This window comes from Trichechus manatus, unplaced genomic scaffold (assembly GCF_000243295.1).
Source record: "Trichechus manatus latirostris isolate Lorelei unplaced genomic scaffold, TriManLat1.0 scaffold00011, whole genome shotgun sequence".
NCBI classification, from domain to species: Eukaryota; Metazoa; Chordata; class Mammalia; order Sirenia; family Trichechidae; genus Trichechus; species Trichechus manatus.
In genome coordinates this window covers 7279193-7296968 of record NW_004443947.1, presented here as the reverse complement: position 1 = coordinate 7296968, position 17776 = coordinate 7279193, and the positions used below count along the sequence as shown (strand labels likewise).

General features: G+C 45.3%; 1 protein-coding gene across 1 annotated transcript in view; it reads right to left on the bottom strand.

Moving 5' to 3' along the window:
- SH3PXD2B (SH3 and PX domains 2B) overlaps positions 1 to 17776 on the bottom strand; it is an 86894-nt gene that overhangs the window by 28124 nt on the left and 40994 nt on the right. Inside the window, exons 5-6 of the mRNA XM_012560103.1 lie at positions 12295 to 12320; positions 3324 to 3458 (exon numbers count right to left, since the gene is read on the bottom strand). Coding sequence (XP_012415557.1) covers positions 3324 to 3458; positions 12295 to 12320 — 161 coding nt within the window. The remainder of the gene's footprint in view (positions 1 to 3323; positions 3459 to 12294; positions 12321 to 17776) is intronic.

Here is a 17776-nt window from a genome sequence, read left to right as displayed (position 1 = left end):
ATATGATATGTCTTGGTGATTTTCTTTTGGGGTCTCTTCTATATGGGGTTCGTTGAGCTTCTTGGATGGCCAGCTTTTCGTCTTTCATGATATTGGGGAAGTACATTTTTGTGCTTTTTGTTGGTGATTTTTGCTATTTAAAATGGCCTCCAAGCATAGTGCTGAAATGCTGTCTAGTGTTCCTAAGCACAGTAAGGCTGCAATATGCCTTACAGGGAAAATACATGTGTTAGACAAGCTCTGTTCAGGCATGAGCTATAGTGCTACTGGCCATGAATTCAATTTTAATGAATCAACAATATAGATTAAATAAGGTGTCTTTAAACAGAAACACACATAAAACAAGGTTATGTATTGATCGGTTGACGAAAATGTTGTGACCAGAGGCTCGCAGGAGCCTAACCCTGTACTTCCCCGAGAGCAACGGTTCAGCATTCTCTAATTCAGTGCTTGCATCAACTTTACAGAATACAGCTACTGCAAATAACAAGAATTATCTGTAACTGCCTAAGAAAGGTCTCTGAGCCAGACTTAAACTCTCCCCAACAAGAAAGGGCTCCCACAGGCCCAACCAGCACTGCACAACAGAATGCAAAAAGGGGACTTGCTCCCCAAGATCACACACATCCAAGTCTGGAGACCCTGCAAGAGAAGAGAAAGAAGGAGCAGAGACTCCTGAGCAACCTCCGTGGTCTCATGAGGGTCTTTGCCAAACTGGAAGCCACGTTCTGCTTTAGTCAATTAGACGTTTCAATATACATGTCACGGTAACTCAGATTGCTGTGTGTGTGAGAATGAGTGAAACTCTAAGGTTGGTAAATCTGTGGAAAATCAGAAATCAGAAGATCCGTCCTAGGTCTTCTTAAGGACTCATATTTGTAGGTATTTGGGTAGGGGTGCGCAAACTGTCATAACAACAGTGACAGCAAACTCAGCTGCAGCGCGTGCTGTGTGCTATGTGCCAGATGCTGTCTTCAGTGCTTCACATCTACTACTAACTTGTTGGATCCTTAAACAGCCTTACGAGGAGGATACTATTATTACCCTGTTCTACAGATTAGGAAGCCAAGTGACTTAACCAAGGTCACAAAGATAGAAAGCGATGAAGCCGGGATTCGAACTCAGGCAATCTAGCTTCATAATCCAAGTTCTTGGCTCTATTTTCTCATGCACTGCTGGTGGGAAAGGCACTTTCTTCAGAAGCAGGTAATTTGGCAATATCTTAAAATGTAAAATACATATATTCTATGGCCCAGCAGTTCCTCTTTCAGCATCTACCTAAAATAACACTCATTCAGGTGTACAGAGATATACAGCATTGTTCACACTGGAGAAAAACATGACTTACTCAGAGTATCTAATACCAGGAAGTTGTCAAAAAGAATGAGAAGAGCTACATGTTGAGTGAAAAACGCATGCTGTAGATTGAAATGTATACAATGAAATCACTAGGTTTAAAAACCCCACAAAATTTTAGACAGATAAATATAGATACAAGACGTGTGTATCTCTTCTATCTATCTACCTATCTACACATATGTAGATATGCATACACACACATACATACATGTATATATAAAATCATCAAGAAAGATTCATACCAAATTGATGAAAGAATTATCAGAGCTTGGGAAAGGGCAAGGTTGGGACTGACAGAGGAAACAGATTTAGTTTTATCATTAATATTTTAAGAATGTATCCATGTATGACTTGAGTAGTTAAAATTAAAATATAATAAAAAATGTTAAATAAATAAACATTGCCAGTTTTTTGGCCACCTGAAGACTGACCATCTGCTCCTTTTTTTTTCTTTTTTTGCTGCCCTCTGGATATACCAGGCTTGTCCCCAACACCTCATCATCCTGGCTCTTGCCCTTCTTTTCTTCCTAGTAACTCAAAAGTGACCAATCTTTCCGGCTCCACACTGACGCCTGGCCTGGGGGAATAAGCACTCCCTTCTGTCCTCACATCCTAACCACATCCTAACCACACCACACAATCTGCATATGCTCATTCCCGAGGCTTGGGGGAACTGTTCTGGGATTCCAGCTCTGTAATCTGCGGTGACATCTTGGGCACGTGACTGAGTCACTTGGAGTCTTGATTTCTTCAGCTGAGAAGCAGGGATAATAATTCCTATATTGAGTAATGAAGGAGTTTTGTTGGCTGATGTTGATCACAGGCATTTGACTAATGCTAATATGATTCAGATGATGCTGGAAACAGAGTCTTTCCCCTATTCTTTGGACCTTAACTAGCCATTGGGGTATCATATAGATTGGTCAGGTAATGACCATTATAGCCAATGTCACATTTTAGCCACAACAAACCCAGTGAGTTTAGGTCATTTTTTTCCTGGACAAGATATTCTGGTCTTTTGGCTCATCCCATGCTCCCTGCTCTTTGTCTTCAATGGTGCTCATTGTGGCTACAGATGGCAAAAGAGAAGGACACCCGCATTTTTGGAGCACCTTCTATTTGCCCAGCACAGGTTTAAACAAAGCCAGTTGCCAATGAATCAATTCCCAATTATGGCAACCCCACATGTGCCAGAGTAGAACTGTGCTCCATCGGGTTTTCAGTAGCTGATTTTTCAGCAATAGATTGCCAGGCCTTTCTTCTGAGGAGCCTCTGAGTGGACTCAAAAAGCCATACTTTCACCTAGCAGTCAAGGGCATTAAAGTACAGATTTAGGCCCTTTATATGCATTATCTCATTTAATCCTTAGAACAGCTCTTTGAAACAAAGTTTTCTTCATTTTGCGGATGAGAAAACTGATGGTCAGAAAGGTAAAGCAACCCAGACCACTACTAAATGCTGGAACTCTGATTTAAACCCAGGCCAATTTCTTGATCGCACCACATACTGTCCCAGACTCTGCCAGGGTACGTGTACAGTGGTCTCTGCGATGGACAGATGGGCTGAGGACACAGGCCGGGTGTCCATACACCAGAGCCCACAGCTGAGAAGTCTTTGTGAAAACGACGGTGGGCAGACAAAGGCAAATCGACAGAAGCAAGTTTCCAGTGGAATGCTCAACTCCATGTGTCCAAGAGCTTTAAAGCCAGAAGAAACATTCATGAAATGTGAACCTCAGAATAAATCAGTAAGTTCTGACCCAAGAGGATGTTGGTGAGTTGTGACCAAGTGGGATATTCGAGCGCTGTGATCAAACAGGGCAGGTTTCTAAGAGGCCATCAGCAGAGGAGTGGGAACCTGGCCAGTTTGATTGGTTGCTGCACTTTCTAAGTTTCCTAGTTGCTTCCAGTCCTAGGGGCTTGGTGACAGTGTAGGGTGGGGAGGAAGGTGGTTTAGGTCCCTACCTGACTCGTTCTTCTCGATGATATCCACCACTTGCCCCACGCTGAGGCTGATCTCCGAGCTCTCCTGCTTCTGGTAGTCGGCTACCACCACATACTGCTCCAGGACCAAGGGGTCCACTGAGGTCAGGTCGCCCCCTGTGAACAGGAGATTCTGTCAGATGTCACATGTGGCCACATCCCATGTGCTAAGGAGGAGGAGTCATGGGAGTAGGGTGGGTCAGGAGGACATTCCAAATACAGAAGGAAGCTGTTAGAGGACTCCTCTCAAGGGTTACTTTATCCATTCTTTCATTCTGTGCAGGCACCGTTCTAGGTGCTGGGGGTTCAGAGTTGATTCAGATACGGTACATGCCCTTAAGAGGCTGACGGCATAGTGGGAAAGCCTATTCGTTCATTTCTCTCCATCTATCCATCAGCCATTATCCACCCATCCATCATCCCACTCAACTAAACATCCATCCATCTACCATCCATCATCCATTCAACCTTCCACCCAAATTCACTCATCTATTAATTCATGGAGTCATCAGTGAAGCTCAAGACACTCCATGAGGTGCTGGGGCTATAAAAGTGAATGAAACAGGTATGATTCCCAGCCTCAGGTAACCTAATCTAGTCAGGAGACAGACACGTAAATCAGTGTATATAGTCAATAAGTATATATAACTATATAAACTGCTGGTTTGTGATAAATGCACTGCTAGAAACAAACAGTATGCCATGAAAGAATGAATGGAAAGGGACTGCTTCATTAAATGGTGGAGCCAGCAAGACCTCCCTAAGGAGGCAGCATTCGGCAGAGACCCGAGGAGAAGTTGTGAGGAGGATGGGGGAAGGGCGGTGCAGGCCAACTCTGAGCTGGGAAAGAGTGTGGAGCCTTCCAGGAACTGGAAGGAGGCCAGTGGTGGGAGCCCAGTGGGTGAAGGGAGCCTGGTACTGAGGGAGGTTGCAGAGGCAGGCCTGGGTCAGGTCAGGAAGGGCCTAGGGACCAAAGTAAGAAGTTTGGAGTTTTTTTTGAACTCTGAAGTAGAAAGCCATTTCTTTAAGAAGGGAATAACAAAACAGGATTTATATCCTTAAAAGATAATTAGATAATTTTGGCTGCCGTGTGGTGAATGGATCAGAAGCTGGCAGGAGATAAATGAGATGGAGTCCCTGTGACATCAGGGAGAGGTGATGGTGGCTTCGGGCCAGGGCATAGAGGAGGGAGTGCAGTGGGAAGGTGCTACAGGAGATGCTGCCTCCATAGGATGCAGGGTGAATGGTGCCCCCTGGAGTTGTGCACCTGGTTAAGCACTAAGACGTATCTGATAAATAAATGAAGATATCGCTGAAAATGGGTGACTTAAACAAAGGGACACCTGTGGACAGCCAAGCAACCATTAGAGCAGCAGGCTGAATGTACGGGAAGGCAGCCTGACATTTGTGGCCTTGATTCAATCTACTCCCTGGTATTGTTTTCTGAGAAGTCCCTGGGTGGTACAAACAGTAAACACACTTGGCTGCTAACCGAAAGGCTGGCGGTTCAAATCCACCCAGAGGCGCCTTGGAATAAAGCCCTGGTGATTTACTTCCAAAAGATGAGCCATTGAAAATCCTATGGAGCACAGTTTTACTCTGACACAAATGGGGTTGTTATGAGTCAGAGCTGACTCGATGTCAGCTAGAAAAAAAGACTGTTTTCTGAAAGTCTTAATTCAAAATATTCCTTATTTCCATAAAGCAGTAAAATATACTAGAAACCCTACATTTCCGTGTCCAAAATACACACAGCAGTGGAGTAGTATGCTGGAGAGCCGGCTCACATGGAGTCAATTTTGTGCATCTCTTCTCAACTCTCTCGGGTGCCTGTGGCTGGTTGGTAGCTTGAAGTTGACCAAAGTGGGAGTATTTACACCATGTAAATTGGCAGATGCTACAAATCAAAACTTCTCCTCTTCCCTGCTCCACCAAGAGAGCTGGTTGTTAAACATTTACCAGCATACCACTGCATTCTAGCCTCTGGCATCCAGAAGCAGCACAAAAGCCCTTTGTTAGAACCATGTGGTCTGAATTTTTCGTGTGGGAAACCAGAACAGGGCATTGTAGCTGGGGAGCATGGTCACTGCTTCTTGGCTCTGTGACCATGTTTGGGCCATTTGCCCTCCCCAGTTGAGGGTAATGGAGGGAAACAGGAGGGCCTCTGAGCTGGGAGTGCCTGGAGAAGAAGAGAATGAGAGGGAGGAAAGAAACGGAAGATGCTGGAGGAAGGTTCAGGAGAAGGCTGGGAAGCAGCCCAAATGATTGCCCATGCCAGGCTACATGTAAAAAACGCTCAACACAACCACCCTGCAAGGTGGGTACTGCCATTACCATTGTACAGACATGAAAACAGAGGCTCAGAGAGATTAAGTGACTGGCCTTGGGTCACACAGCTTGTTAGTGAAAAAGCTAGACTTCAACCAGGTCCTCCTGGTGGGGTAGGGGGTGAGGGAGAGAAAAATAAAATGATGGGGAAGGAAGGGTGGTCTGAGGTAGGCTTGCTTTCCCTCCCCATGACCACCCCAGGGTCCATTCAGACTGAACTTTATTTCTTAGGGTCTCTCCAGGGTTCCCTTCGCTATTCCCAGCTCTTTCCTCTCCCATCACCTCCCCCAAGGCCTGGCTGCAGGGCTGATTTCCTCCTAGCCTCCAGGATGACCGCTCACCCCAGACAGCCCAGCCACTTCGGGGTGATGTCTTTCAGCAGCCTCAGGGTAGGCTGCTCTGCACACCCTACCACACAGTGAGCTTCAGGAGGGCAGCAGTCTTGACCATCTCCATAATCACCTGGCTTTTGGCTCATGAAAGGTACTGCTGAGTGAATGAATGAATGCAGAGCACTGGCATTCTGGAGGCTCCTGGCTGATGTCCTGGTCATTAGGAGCTGGGGATACTTTACTCTGTGAATTCAAGAGCTAGAGACCAGAGTCACCAGTTTTGACCCCAGGATACCTTGTTTTGGGGCCTGACATAGGCTGCATTCAGTAAAGAGACGAGAAAAAGCACCTACTTCACAGTTAGGTTGAAACCTGTGCCCTGCTGCCCAGGTGGACACTTAACAAGTCTTCTAGGCAGGCAGCCTTAGGTGATGTGGGGCCAGGGAATGGCTGTGCTCATGCCTGGAGCACCTCTACTGTCACTTGTAGCCCTCTTTTTCTGTTCTCCTCCAGGCACTCCCAGCTGAGAGGCCCTCCCGTTTCCCTCCATTACCTTCAGCTGGGAGAGTGAATGGCCAGAACATGGTCACAGAGCCAAGAAGCAGTGACCCTGCTTCCCAGCTTCAATGCCCTGTTCTGGTTTCCCATACCAGAAATTCAGACCACATGGTTCTAACAAAGGGCTTTTGTACTGTTTCTGGATGCCAGAGGCTGGAGTGCAGCGGTGCGCTGGAGTCTTTCTCAAAACGCCACAGTTTAATGTAGGTGACCTTCTCTCCAGTGCGTCATCACCCTGCTTCACTCATGTCCTCAGTGAGCCACAGCCTGTGTAGCAGGGTGTGAGAGAGGCTTCCTTGGAGCCCGAGGAGGGAGGGGGACACTATAACTGGTTTCCATCCTGCCCCTCCAGTTTGTCCTCCAGTGATACAATGCTTGATAGTCTGTCTTACTGTTATACCTGGCTAGTATTCCCAAGATCACCTCATGGCCCAGGATGGCTGTTGCAGCCCCAGCCATCACTTTCACATTCCAGCCAGCAGGAACAAGTGAAGCATGAAAAAGGGCACACCTCCTTCTATAAAGATTCTTACTAGCAGTTGCATACAACACTTTGACTTATACCCACTGCAGCCAGAGTGCTCACTCAAAATGCTAATCTAACCCTGCCACTCACAGCTCAGCACCCTGCCGTGGCTTCCAAGTGCTCTCAGGTTCTTGCAGTCTGGGCTCCGCTTGCCTTTCTGGCCTTGCCTTTTGGCCACCTAATCCTTGCCGCAACTATAAAACTGCAAAGCCTAAAGGTGCCTTTGCACAGGCTATTTTCTCTGCCTGGCATGCCTCCTCCTCCTCTCCCTATTCAAATGGTAGCCACCTATTCTTAGCCTCCTAACTGGTCTCCTGCTGCCAACTTTGACCCCCAACTGTTCTCAACACAGCTGTCAGAATGAGCCTTCTAAAAGGGGTGTCAGATCACAGTCCTCAATGGTCAAAACCCTGCAGCGGTTCTCATCTTATTCAGGAAAAGCTCCAGTGGCCTAGAGGGCCCTGCCCTCTCAAACCCCTTTCCTCTACTCTCCGCTGACATGGCACAGAGGGTTACTTATCCCCTATTCTCCCTTTCTTCTAAGGTAATAGAACGTCTGGTTTTTAGCCAAGACTCCTTTACAGTTAGGAGTGATCATGTGACTAAGTTTTAGCCAATGGGATATAAGTAGGAGTGTTGTATGCAACTGCTAGTAAGAATCCTTACAGGAGGGGGCTTACCCTTATTCATTCTTTACTCGTTCCTGCTGGCTGAAATGTGAAAGTGATGGTTGGGTCTGCAGCAGCCATCCTGGGCCATGAGGTGATCTTGGGAATACTGGCTATGTTTGGAGCCCTGGTGGTGCAGTGGTTAAGAGTGATGGCTGCTAACCAAAAAGGCTGGCAGTTCAAAGCCACCAGCCAACCGCTCCTCGGAAACCCTATGGGGCAGTTCTACTCTGTCCTATAAGGTCGCTATGAGTCGGAATCAACTCGATGGCAACGAGTTTGGGATTTTTTTTTAAGGCAGAGCAGCAAGACAGACCATCAAGCACTGTATCACCCCTGGACCACCTACCTTCGGAATATGATCCGAGAAGAAACAAAATTATATTGTTTAAGTCACAATTATTTGGGGTTTTCTGTTACTTACGGTCAAATCAAATTTACCTTTCGTGATTACATTCTGGTTTTGTGATTCCTTGATTATGCAAAGCATGTTCCCATTGCAGGGCTTTTGCTATTCCCTCTGCCAAGGTAGGTCTTCTCCAGATATCTGCATATATTCCTTCCTCCCTCCCTCCCTTCTGATCCTCTATCAAAGCCTGCCTTATCAGTGAGATCCTCCCTGACTGCCCTATATAACAGTGCTTCCCTTCCTCAGCACTGCCTTACCCTGTTTTACTTCTTGCCATAGTGCTTTCTTCTTTTCGCTTTTAACTATCATAGAATTTATACATTTACATGTCTCTTTGTTGTTTATTTTCTATTCTAGAATATAAGTTCCATGAGGGCAGGGAATCAAATCTCTTTTGCTTACTGCTGTACTCATTTGTCTACAGGCCCATGAACCCATGGTCTGTTTTTGTACTGGTGGGGAGCTAAGAATGGTTATGCTGTTAAAGGGCTGTTAAAAAAAAAAAAGAATATGTGATAAAGACCAAATGTTGCCCACAATGCCTAAAATATTTACCATCTGGTTCTTTAGAGAAAAAGTTTGCTAGCTTCTGGACTAGAACATGGATGGCATGCATGAGGGCTTAATAAATATTTGAATGGACAAATAAATATTTTAAAACTTAGCTTGGAATGACTTCTTACACAGGGAGAAATTAAAATGCTTTCCATCACAGCACCTGTGACATTTTAATTTGTTTTATGTTTATTTTTTCTACTAGACTCTGAGTACACTTTCCACATCTTATTCACCTTTGTATTCCCTAGGGACCTAGGACAGTGCCAAACACACAGCAGGTGTTTAACGTTTATTGAATGAATAACTGTGTCTTTCTCGTTCATTCAGCACCTAGCACACACGTTCAATAGACATATGTGGAGTGGATAAACAAAGGTTGGAGACTTATAGAAACCCTTCCTCCCCTATACAAGGCTCCAGGCCTCATCTTGGCAGCACACAGTGCTGACAGTTATCAATAGGGACCTTTCCATCTACGGACAACCAAAGATGTCCTTCTTGCCTGTAAGTAGGAACAGAGGCCCTGATTAAGTCAGGGCCCAGTTAAGCCAGGTCATTCTGTCCAAAAAGTTTAATTGCTGCCACCCAGTTTTAGCAGCTGATGGTAACACAACTGTACCACATGCAATTTTTAAGACTCTGATAAATGGACTGAAATTACTCATTTCTGCACCGACTATCCTAACCAGTCTGCCAAGGGGACTTGGCGTAACTACAAGCAGTGACAGAGTCAGGAAATTGTGACATTTAGCCAGCAAAGGAGAAGGGCAAGACATCAGGGTTTGGGGTTCTGGGGTGGCATGAGCAGATGAGATACTGGCACAGGGCTCAGGGCTGGTGCTTTCTTCAAGGCTCACTCTGGGGCCAGGTCTGGGCCTTACACCTTCTCGTTTGTCCACAGGTGTAGCTTTTAGATTGTAGTTCCCTGCCATGAAGTGGTTCAGAGGAGAGTGCATGGAGTTGGTTTTTCAATTTTCAGTACAGTTCTTCTAGGGAAGATAGCCTTCATTTTATCCAGAGCATTCAACTTACCAAAACTGATGAAGAAGAGAACCCAATTCATTTGATCTACTAGGAGTTACAAACTAGGCTTGAGGCCAGTTAGGTGTCAGAGACACCTACTAGTAGAGTATAATATTGCAGCCAAGCTCTACAATGCATGGTTGATTGCAATATCTAAAAGTTGATGCAGGTAACTAAGTTTTAGGAGTTGCCAGCATGGAGTCAAAGGATTCCTAGGCATTCCTGTGGCCGAGTAGGAAATAAGAGAAAAAGAAAAGGTCAGGAGAAAGGAAGAGATTTGATAGTGGAAGGGTGATTTTAACATTGAGAAGGTGTTATAAAATATTCCCAGGAGGTATAGTGTCTGATCTACCACAGAAGTTTTCTATTGGGGGATTTTTTCTTCATGATAACATATATTTACTTTTTTACATGATTAGTAGGTATAAAATATGATTTGTTTCCCAGGAATTCACTACATTGCCAGTCTTGCTGAAAGTATCAGTAAAGGAGCGAATACTTTAATAAGTAAAAGGCTGAAAATTCAAGAAGGAAATCAGATGGTCTGTTAAGTTTTGGTGGCAGGATTTTTTCCTGTAGGATGAGAATCTGAGACCACATTAGCCAAAGTCTGTAGGAGCTAGCTAGCCATAACTGGGAAATGTTGTCAACAGATAAGCCTTCTCTAACTCAAGAGTTCTGGAACAGACATCTCAGGGCTTGAGCTGTTAACCTTAAATCCCTTCAAAATTCAATCAAGAAGTCCAGCTCTAAAATAGATTAAGTGTTCGAAGGTCAGATAAAAAATAAGGTTAATCCCAGCATGAGTTCTTAGTCTGAATAAGAAAGACGCTATTTTCCACCGAGTTGAACTATAAATAAATCCGTCCCGCATTATTGCAGGTCAATGATGTAACAGTGGTTACCACAAATTAGAGCTCCTTCTCTCTTTTCCAGACAAGTCCCCTCATCAAGCTGGTTTTGACAGGACACTTCTGTTTTCGCAAACCACAGCTATCTCTTTCCTCTCTCTTTCCCACCCATTCCTTCTAGGGACAGAGTCTCTGTATACTCAAAACCAGAAACCTCGTGACCAGCCAAGAGTGGCAGGCTCCTCTTCTCTCTGCTCTTTTCTAAAAAACGTATAATTATCCCTGGGGCTCAAGAACTATTTGCAGCTTTAGCAGGATACCAAGGCTCTGGTCAGTACCCATTAAGCCAGAAAGCAGAACTGTAAACAGACTGGGTGGGAAAAGGCTCAAGTTAATTCCAGATGTCATACCTTGAGCAACTAGATCGAGTTTCTCTCCAGTCCTCCTTCCAAGAATGACCAGAGGCCCTGTACCCAGAGGGCAGTAAAAGGACCAGAGGTGTTAAACTTGGAATTGCTACTGATGCTGGTCAGGGACATCTGTGTACTCTGAAGTAATAGTAGTAGCAGTAAGAGTAAAAACAGCAGCAAACATGTATCACTTATAGCACACCAGGCATTGTTCTAAGTGCTTTACACATATTATTATAAATCCTATAACTATCTTACAAGGTAAATTACTATTAATATTTGTATTTTACAAATGAGGAAACCAAGGCCCATGAGAGGAGGCATCCTTTTTCACTTCTGGGATCTCTGCTTATCCCTTTTTATCCTCATCAGCTCCCTTGAATTTTCTGGGGTTCCTAGGAATATCTAAAAGAACTTAGAATTCCAGAAGCTCTGAAGACTACGTTGGGTCCAAGTGTGGTACGGGCCAGGGCCATTGCAGATGTGAGGGATGATCTCGGGTCACAGGAAGAAAAAGTTGGGCCATTGTTAGTCTAAAATTATAAACTCCAGGCCTGTGACAACTCAAGTCACTCCTCTGTTCATTCCCAACTTCCCATCTTCTCTTTTCCTATTACTGCTCTTGATGTCCAGGGAATAAGATTTTTAGGAAGGAAGATAATTTGCTTCAGGGAGGGTGGAAGTGAGGATGGGAACTGCTTCAAATAGCACTGCACATTGTTCACACCAGTGGCAGACTGAAGGAAGTTGAGGCTGGGGCCAAGGGCTGAGGATGCTGAATGGATCAGGCCCAAATCTACTGCACATTCCCACTGCCCAGCCCGTGCACACGCCATCCTCTCAGTCCACAATGTCCTCAGCTGTGTGGAAAGCCCCTGCTCATTCTTCAAGACCCAGGGCCCTCCTATCTGACCTGCTCCCAAGAAGAATGCACTTAGCTCTGAGCTATTGCATCACTTTGTATAAAGCAGTAAAAGGCATTTCGTACCCTATGACATAGTTAGAAAGATGTGTCTTCCCTATTCCACCGAGGCATTCCTCAGCAAAGACACCAGGTCCCATTCCACTTTGAAATCTTTTGGTTTAAGATGAAACAACCTCAAATCCCTCTTTTGGGGAAACAGGATGGGATCAGTCAAGCATCCATCCATCCATGCATCTGTGCATCCATCCATCCACCCGCATCACTGCACCCCCAGGTGGTGCCCCGTGCCTGGCACATAGTAGGTGGTCAAAAAGGGTATGCTGAACATTGAAGGAATAGAAGAAAATGGAAAATGTCATTCTTACCAGATTTCTTTTTTCCAGTGTGCTCCCTGTACAGGAAAGAAGAGGGGTGGGAAAGAGCAGTCAGTACTTGTGTATTGACATGAGTTATTCTGTTAAAACACTGAGATTCTCCATCCCACAACATAGCTACAATATCCAAGCCAGTCCCATGGTTCTACACTCCTTAAGAACGAAAGAACTCCTCTTCTTTTTCTCCTTTTGACCAGTAAGTGCTCCAGCACCCTGGGGCAACTGCTTCCACTCTGTTGGAGAAATGTCTGATTTTAAGGTCTGGGTTTTTAATCACCAGGTGATCATGCCCTCAGTGCAACCTTGGGAGAGGGTGAGAGAGCTGAGCAAATGGTCAGGGCCTGGTGCTGCATGCCTGTGTGTCTGGGAGGAGGAGAAGCAGAGCCTGGCTCACTGGGCTGGGCGAGGCATGTGTCCTCTGGCCAGATATTACCTCAGTGGGGTTAAACTTTGCAACCTCTGTGTGATGAAGGGTGGGGGTAACAGTGGAATATCCTAGCTCACAGTTCTGGGCAATCACTGTGCACTGAGGCCTGGCCAAGTGCCGTAGCTGGGCTGACTCATTGAATCCTCACAGCCACCCTTTGAGGGTTACTCCATTTCACAGACGGGGAAACTGAGGCCCAGAGAAGTGAGTGTCTTGCCCGGGATTTGAACCCAGGAAGTCTGACTGGAGCCCACTGTCCTGTGGGTGAAGTTTTCCTCTTGGCTGCTGGCTGCAAGACACACCAACAAAGGTTCCTCAACGCTGCTTCTACATAAAGCATCATCTCCCAGAGTTGCCACACAGGCCTGTGACGAGAGCCATGGCCTGGGCTACTTCAAGCCCAGGGATCCTGCTTTACTACATACACCTGCTAGAGGCACCAGGGGCTCTTGGGTTCCAGTCACAGCAACATGTGTGGGCCCAAGCAGGCACATTACCTGTCTGTGTAACAGGCTTGCGATGTTCCCAAGTTTTTCTACACAGGGCAGCAAAAACCCGCTTTTGAGGGTGTTGTTTGGAACCCATCATTTCTCTACCTGGGTACCAGCTGGGAAAGACCCCCAATTTCAGTCTCAAGTCCTAACTTGAGTCTGAGCTTCAGGGCCTTTGACCAAGAGACCAACTCCGTCAAGCAGCCACCCTGCCGTCCATCCCTCCTTCAATCAACAACCAGGGTCCAGCTGAGAGGCCCGACTGTCTGCTTTGGCCCCAGAGCTGCCCCTTGGGCTCTTCGCAACCTCCTCACCTTCTTTCCCAAGTAGAACCTTTTCCTTCAAAGCTGGGCTTATAGACAGGAAGGCCTCACTAGGTAAGCACCAGCCATGTGCCAGACACTATGCCCTATGGACAGAATCCTCATAACCAAGATGGCAAGCTAGGTTACCAAAAAACCCAAACTTGTTGCCTTTCAAGTGGACTTTGACTCATGGAGACCCCATGTGTTAGAGCAGAACTGAGCTCCATAGGGCTTTCTTGGCTGTAATCTTTAAAGGCCTTTCTTCCGTGGCATTGCTGGGTAGGTCTGAATTGCCAATCTTTCAGTTAGGTGAGCTAGGTTAGCTGTTTCCATTTTACAAATGAGCAAATGGAGGCTCAGAGAAGTCAAGTCACTTGTCCAAGGTCACACAGCTAGGAAGGGACAAAGAGAGATGTGAACCTTTCCTTTCCTTCCAGGAAGCCTCTTGGAACCAGATACACGTACTCCAGCATGATGCTGGTTAGCTTACGTCAGCTGTTCCTTTGTGATTTTTTGGGCACTGTCTTGGCTGGGTTTTGTATTTTTAGTGGATGTTTCATTTGTGTGTGTGTGTGTGTGTGTGTGTGTGTGTACACGTTTCCACATGTTTGTGCACCCTTTCCCACCTGTACAGAAGTCTCCTGAGGGCAGGAGCTATTTTTCTCTTGCACCCCTCTTAAGTGAAGAACAACAAGTGACCATTAAATACCACAGGGTGTGGCATTATTATGTTTTAAAGGGATGGAGCAATAAGATTTCTTTTACTTCGTCACAAGGTTCTACACTTAGAAAAAAATATTTTTTAGATTCTCACTTCATGCCATACATGGAAATGAATTCTAACTGACTTAATGAAGAAATATTAAAAGAATACTCAAACTACAAAACAACTAAAAAAAAATCAAGGTGAATATTTATCTTGTGTCTGAATGGCAACTACCCTTCTAAGCATAAAAGCAACGGAAGAAGTCACAAATGAAAAACAGTTACCACATCTGACTTTACAAAAACATAAAACTTACGCCCATCATAAAATTCAGAAACAAAACATAAATTCTAATGAACCCAAAACCTGTTTCCATCCAGTCAATTCTGACTCATAGCGACCCTACAGGACAGAGTAGAACTGCCACATAGGGTTTTCAAGGAATGGCTGGTGGATTCGTACCGCCAACCTTTTGGTTAGCAGCCAAATGCTTAAACCACTGCGCCAGCAGGGCTCCTAAATTCCAATGAAAGGGGCAAATATTTGCCACAAACATGGCAAAGAGCAATCTCCTTAATACTGAAAGAGCACATACAAATCATAATAAAAATACTAAAACCAACAGAAAAGTAAGCAAAGAGATCTTTCCCTTTCAACTACGATTATTCTTGGAGTTCAGAGCCTCTTACTCTGTAACCATCATGCCAACACCAGTCTGAATCTTTTCTGGCTCAAGAGATGTCCACTAGCCCTCAGAGCTGCCTGAAGGTAGGAACTTGGCTTGTTTTTCCAGGGCTCCCAAGCCAGGTAGCTGTCATAGGGGAACATCTGGCGAGTGAGCATACTTGAATGAGCTGACCCTGTCCTTGTGGTTCTTTACCCAGGACTTGAGGTTAGGCAGAATCATCTGAAAGGCCTGGAGTGTGACGCTCCCCTCCTCAAGCCTTTTGAAGGCCCCGAGGAAAGACTGGTCTTCCCACATAAAGACAAGTATTTCCATTATTGTACCCGACTCCTTCCAGAGGCTATAATAAATCCAACAACCAATTATCTTCTCTGTTACCATCTCATACAGCAGGAGGAGGAATAATGAAAACTCACTGTATACCTATTATGTGCCAGGCACTGTGCTAAGCACTTCACACATTATATCCAAGCTTCGTTTCAACTCTGCAAAGTAGGTACTATTATCATTCCCATTTAAGAAATGAGGAAATGGATTCTCCTTAAAATAATCCAAACAAAACTCTAACTCCAGGAAACAGGAAAGGTCTATCCTTTGAATTATCAACATAATGCCCAGAGGGGTCACCAGTGATTTCAGCCCCAATCTTCAAAAAAACTAATTATTGATCACTTCCTAATTTTCCCACTCATATATTTCAATTTAGCTGAGTTGGAATCGGGTTTGTTTTTGGTTTTTTATAATGTGGGCAGGCCAGGTGACATAATCGCATTTTACAGATGAGGCAACTGAGGCAAAAAGGGAAGGGAGTGTGATGGATGTGCCTTGCCCCTAGACTGGGCGCTCCCTGCAGGCAAGGGGTGGTGTCTGTCATGTTCGTCTGTACCCCGGTGCCCAGCACTGGGCCTGGCACACCAAAAAACAAAACAAAAAAACTGAACCCATTGCCATCAGGTCAATTCTGACTCATAGCCAGCTTATCTTGATAGCTATTTGCTGAATGGATGATCAATGCGGGCCCCCCTGGCGGGGGCAGCACGTCTAGAATTCCCGGTCCTGTGCTATTTCTACAGGCCCAAACCAGCCAGCAAGTGGGGAAAGTACTGCTGCAGCCACCAAAGAGAGAAAGCCAGGGAGAGTGACCAAGTCAGCTGGCGGCTGCCCTGATTTCCCAGATCCCTCAAGGGCTGGCTCCCATCCTGTTTCCCGGAGAGCCTTTCCTTCCTGAACGAAGACCACACACACTCTCCCAAAGCACAGCAGGCTGGCCCTGGCTGTCACCCACCTACTTATACTGATAAGCAGGCCTGATGTTTTGCTCAAAGGATAGGGACCCACTTCAACCACCCTTGCCAGGCAGGGGGCCAAAGATATCAGAGCATCAACATTGGACATGGCCACCATGGCCAGGGTTTTTAACCCAGGTCCACAGATGGGATTCTGCACAATTGAGGACCTCCTGACACTGTGGACATTTTTCCAGGGAGAGGGAAGACATCTTTCATTGGATTCTCTAACTGGTCCATGATCTACCCCCAAAGTTAAGATCTTTGGGCACTGAGATGAGGTTGAAGAAAACCTAGATGTTGGTGAACCCAGTCGCCTGAGGAACCTACACCCAAGGTCCTTCTCTTCCTCCGGTGGTTGGTGTTCCTCCTTCCTTCTGCCCTTGAGCAGTATGCAACATTTGTCGTGCTTCTCTTTACATTTTCTCCTTTGATCCCTGAATAATGCCGCAAGGGAGGTGTTATTAGGTCCATCTTACAAAAGAGGAAACTGAGGCTCAAGGCAAGATACACCCAAGCTCACCCAGCTTAAAAGTGGCCAAGCAATTTTTTGTCGCTGAGAGCGTATCAAGCTGGGCATCTTCACAACTGTTGAGAGGTAGAACCTGGAGTAAAAGCAGCTATGAGTAGGTGTTCAGAGAAGGAAGATACCATGAGCCACTACCTTTTGAGCACTTGGCAAATTCTTAGAATTTTTACTTATACTAGTCACCCAATCCTCATTATAACCCCAAGGAGTGCTGCTACTCCCATTTTACAGTGGAGACAATTGAGGCCCACGGATGAAGACAGGGAGACGAGATGTAAACCTAGGTGTACCAGATTCCAAACCTGGGCTCTTTCATTAAGCAGTGTTGTCCCTCATGTGAGAGGCACACACAGAGGCTGCCCAGAGCTTAAGGTTTTCCAGACTCAGGCAGACCTGGAAAAATTCATCTCTACCTCTTCCAAACTGAGTTATCTTGGGTGAATCCCTTCATTATTCTGGATCTCAGCTTTCTTATTATAAAATGGGTACAACAATTCATATGTGGCAGTATTGTTATAGAATGACATGGAAACAGAACACTATAAGCTCCATATTCTTTTTTGTTTGTTTTAAAGCTTTATATTCCTTGATTCACATTGGCTGGAAATTATAATCGAAGCCAGAGGCTACTGGCAATTTAATTCTCAAAGCCCAGGAGAACTGTAGACAAAGGTGATCTGAGAATATTTCACCATATCTTGTTAGAAACAATAAAAATGTGGGAACGTTTGCCAGACATAAACGTTAAAGACAACAAGAACAGAAACATTAGCCAGGATAGGCTGAAGACCCAATACTGTCAGATCTATACTTATTCTGTATCTTTCTTTCTTTCTTTTTTTAATTCATGAAACTGTGTCTTGGCTTATGTTATTGGCAAGACATTCCCTTGCGACGTTCTGACTTCAAAAGGTTCATTGTCGCCTATTATGCAATGTCGTCTTTAATCCCAAAGCCATGCTTGTGTGTGCTGGCTATGAGAAGCTGCATTCACTCCAGGCTTGTCATAGGAAATGGTAGTTATTAGAAGAACTTTACTGCAGT